Source organism: Silene latifolia, chromosome 11, assembly GCF_048544455.1.
Source record: "Silene latifolia isolate original U9 population chromosome 11, ASM4854445v1, whole genome shotgun sequence".
Taxonomy (NCBI): Eukaryota; Viridiplantae; Streptophyta; class Magnoliopsida; order Caryophyllales; family Caryophyllaceae; genus Silene; species Silene latifolia.
Window position 1 is genome coordinate 52,686,780 of NC_133536.1, and position 4,132 is coordinate 52,690,911.

Sequence of the window (4,132 nt, forward strand, 5' to 3'; positions counted from 1 at the left end):
CAAATGATAAAATCCTTCCCCCGCAGAGGAATTTACCATCTCCTTAGTCCTAGGTAGCAATGTTTGAAAGAATGTTTAAGTGATGTACCATTCTGGGATTCCATGATGGGGACAACTTGCTATTAGGTCTTGATAACGGTCCCAAGCTTCGCCCAAAGACTCCCCGTCTCCTTGTTGAAAAGTATGAATCTCATTACGAAGCATTGCGGTCTTGGATGATGGGTAATATTTGGCCATGAATGCTTTAGCCAAGGCGTCCCACGTCATGAAGGTATCCGGGGGGTGAATGTTCAACCACCGGTCCGCCTTACCCGTAAATGAAAACGAAAATAACATCATCCTCAAGGTGTCCTCGGATACCCCATTCTTCTTCATCATTGAAACCTTCCGCTTGAACTTTCGGAGGTGAGCATGAGCATCTTCTTTAATATGCCCTCCGAACAAATTCTTCTCAATCAACCCGACTTGGGCGGGATGCATTTCAAAGTTGTTTGGGGCCAAGGTGCCAAAATTAATAGGGTTACATGAATCATTATGGTTAGGCTGGTTGTGATCTCGTAGAGCCATTTGTGGTGGAGGGTTTGGTATATGAGGGGGTGGTGTATTTGGAATAGGGAAGTTATGAAAAGGGTTTTCTAGGAGAGTCTCAATTGTGATGTTTGGTTGAAGTGTGGTTGTGGTATCAATATTTTGTGGGGTGTGTGAGTTTCATTGATCAATGTTTGCTCGTGGAGGGTTCCGAACTCTATCAAGGGTCCTTGTCCTCAAGGTTCTAAAAAGCCTCTCGGGGCCGGAATTGAAGAGTAGAGCTTGGTGTTTCCTTCTAGGCATGCACTCAATAAACCGTTAGTCTCCTAGTGTCTTTTACACACTAGGGGAAGGCAAGAAATCACACACTCTACAATGAAACACACAACTACTAAAACAAACTAACAAGTGAGATAAGACCAAAGCAAAGACTCTTAAAAAAAACTAAGTATAACCTAACGCCATCCCCGGCAACGGCGCCATTTGATGAGTAAGATTTTATGGTAGGGTCAAGTCTCTTACCACCAACAATATATAACCCAATTTAGTGCGTAAATCGGGGTCGAACCACAAGGATGGAGGGGTTTCTACTTAGTCTAAATAGGAGTCTAGTCTAGTCAATAATGAAAGAAAAGGAGTTGATTTAAATTACTAGATGCGACTAAACGAACGATTGAGGAAAGATGTATTCGATAGATTAAAGGCTAGGGTTTTCGGGTTTGTCTAAGTGGTTTACGGGCAAACAAGACGATTCAAGGAGTCTATTATGAGGGTTTTTCCTAGGATGAAAATCAATCTCTTGATTATCCTAAAGGTGATTACTAACTCTCATTAAGCAACACACCAATCTAAAACATGCAACAAGACCACCACAAACTCTCATTCAATGGGGGAATTAAGCAACTATGACAAAAAGCACAAGTTCTCACTCACACAATTCATCAAACACCTTGTGTACATGATTAAGAAAGACAAACACTTCACCAAAGACTCAAAATAATCGAACTATCATGTCCAATAATCCCATTTAGACTCATCTTAAACCCTAGAAAGATTACTACTCACTCATGTTCAAATTGTTCAAGCAAATAAATGGAAAAAACAAATAACAAAAAGAGATGACATAGTAAATATTCCAACAATTATAAAAGACAAGTTAAAATGTAAACAATTCATTAACCAAGTAAATAAGAGAAGGGATGTACCAACAAGAGTAAAGATGATTGCTTTGATTGAATAAAGGAAGGAAATCCTCCAAAATCTCCCAATACAATCCCAAAAACGAAATGTAAACAATTGGTGAAATGTGAATTCTCATTAATTAAGAGTTAGCAAACATACAATCAGTTCCATACATTATATCACCAACACTATTTGCTAGGTCAAACAAGTTCTAGTCTATCTATCCAAGACCTATTAAGTCTAGTGCTCTCTTTCACCTGGTTAAAACGCCCCTGCAGGCTACTTTTAATCCATTTCAGTATTGCATTAGGATGTTGAATAACACCCTCAACTCTCACTGTGTTTCGATTCTGCCAGATACAATAGATCAGCGAAGCCATAGAAGCCATAATAACTTTCTTCCTCAACAAAGATCTACATAGCCATGTTAGAATCCAATTACTAAAGTCCCCAGTCCAGTCAATGTCTAGCCATTGATTCAGCAATGCCAAACATCTCTGGCTGTAACTACAATCAAAGAACAAGTGGGAATGATCTTCCTGAGCGCTCCCACAAAGATCACACAGATCAGAGACAATAACACCATGCCTTAGCAGACGATCTTTTGTCATGAGCCTGTGCAGTACATACAACCAGCAGATAAAATTAACTTTAGGCATACACAGCCTGTTCCATACCAGTGGCACCCAGGAGACAGTAACATGCTCCCTGATCAGCCATAGGTAAACAGCATGCGTGGAATAGACCACATTCATCCAACCATTGAGAGTAAAACCTGAATGCAAAGTGTCCCTGACTTTGCAAATCTGGCGCCAAGTCCAGCTAGAATTAGAAGAGGGATGATAAGTCCACCAATCAGCTTGTTTCATATATATGTGATGAACCCACTTTACCCATAAACTATCCTTCTTTTGGGCAATCCACCATGAATATTTGCCAAGTACAACAATGTTCCATAATTGACAATGTAGTATGCCCAAACCACCTCTATCTCTAGGAAGACAACAAGAGTCCCAAGCCACTGCAGGAGCTTTGTGGTAATCATCAGTGCCAGACCACAAGTAGTTCCTACAAACAGCATTCACTCTACTAATAACCCCCATGGGCAGCAAAAATATTCTGGCCCAGTAGCTATGCAACTGAGAAAGAACAGTTCGCACCAATACTAGTCTCCCTGCATAACTCAATTTCTTAGCTCCCCAACTCCTAATCCTCGCCACTATTCTATCCACTAGAACATTACACTCAGCATTAGAAAGCCTCTTATAGGAGATGGAAATCCCAAGGTACTTGAAAGGGAAATGACCCACCTGGAATCCAGTTAACTGTAATATACCTGCAGCTTCCAGAGGAGACACTCAAAAAAATGTAAACAATTGATAATTACTAATACTAACTAATTTTACTAAGTGATTAATAATAATTATAGAAAGATTAATGCTTTTATTAAGGAAAAATTACAATAATTAGGGAAGGTTTTCAGATCTAGGGTTCTGTGTACAATTGATTAAGGGAGGGGGTATATATAGTTTGCACCAAGATTAGGGTAGGATTTGTATATGGGCTTGAAATGCGGGTGCGTGCTCCCCCGGTCAAGCCAGCTGCCGGACTGTGTGACCGGTGGGAAGTTCTGGAAAGTTGAATTTAATTTGCATCATCGGTGGCTCCACCAGCAACCGGCTCTTAGGGCCTTGACCATTTGGGAGTGCATTGACTTCCTCTTGACTTCTATGCTTCATGTGAACTCCCAGCCGGTTGACCGGCTGCCGGGCCTGTGACCGGCTGGGAAGTTTTTGTAACTTTCCTTGAAATTGTGCTCCATTATTTTTTCAGCCGGGTAGCCGTCTGCCGGGCTACCGGTTGGGGATTCCCTTTGCCTAATCTCAACTCTTTTGTACACACTTGGTGCTCCCAGCCGGCTGACCGGCTGACCGGCCTACCGGCTGGGAGTGCTTCTCAACTTCTTTTCTTCCTTCTTCGATGCTTAGACCAATGAGTTCGTCCTTTGGCTTCAATTCTCCTATTCCCGCCTCAATTCCTGCAAGGGAGGTACAATATCATAGGAACGGGAATTGGGGCATGAATTGCAAGCAAGAACATATAAAACCGACTCAAATGGAGTCGGAAAGCATTAAAATAGAGGGGAAAAGTGGCACAAAAGAATCCTATATCAGTGTCTCTCCACGATTCCTACTTTCATGCTCCTTAACTCCGGTCAACGTTTTCTGAGCTTACTTCCATCCCTCTTTCCCCCTTTTCACTCAATAATACCAATTAATAATTCATCTCCTTTCTTCTTCTATCTAACTCTTTAGTACTCCGATTACCTTCTTGTTGCTCTACAACTTAATTTCCATTAATTCATATAAATATCTTCCTATTCTTCTTTATCACTCATCCCCTCTCATCATACTACTCACTC

The 4,132-nt window shown here is 41.2% G+C and overlaps 1 protein-coding gene across 1 annotated transcript; it reads right to left on the reverse strand.

Moving 5' to 3' along the window:
* Window positions 1-1,910: 1,910 nt before the first annotated feature.
* LOC141613407 (uncharacterized) lies at window positions 1,911-3,449 on the reverse strand. The gene is made up of 2 exons (XM_074432140.1): window positions 3,329-3,449; window positions 1,911-3,046 (listed from the first exon to the last, which is right to left on the reverse strand). Exons 1-2 carry the CDS (start codon window positions 3,447-3,449, stop codon window positions 1,911-1,913), a joined length of 1,257 nt encoding a protein of 418 aa, XP_074288241.1.
* Between the last annotated feature and the right edge of the window lie 683 nt (window positions 3,450-4,132).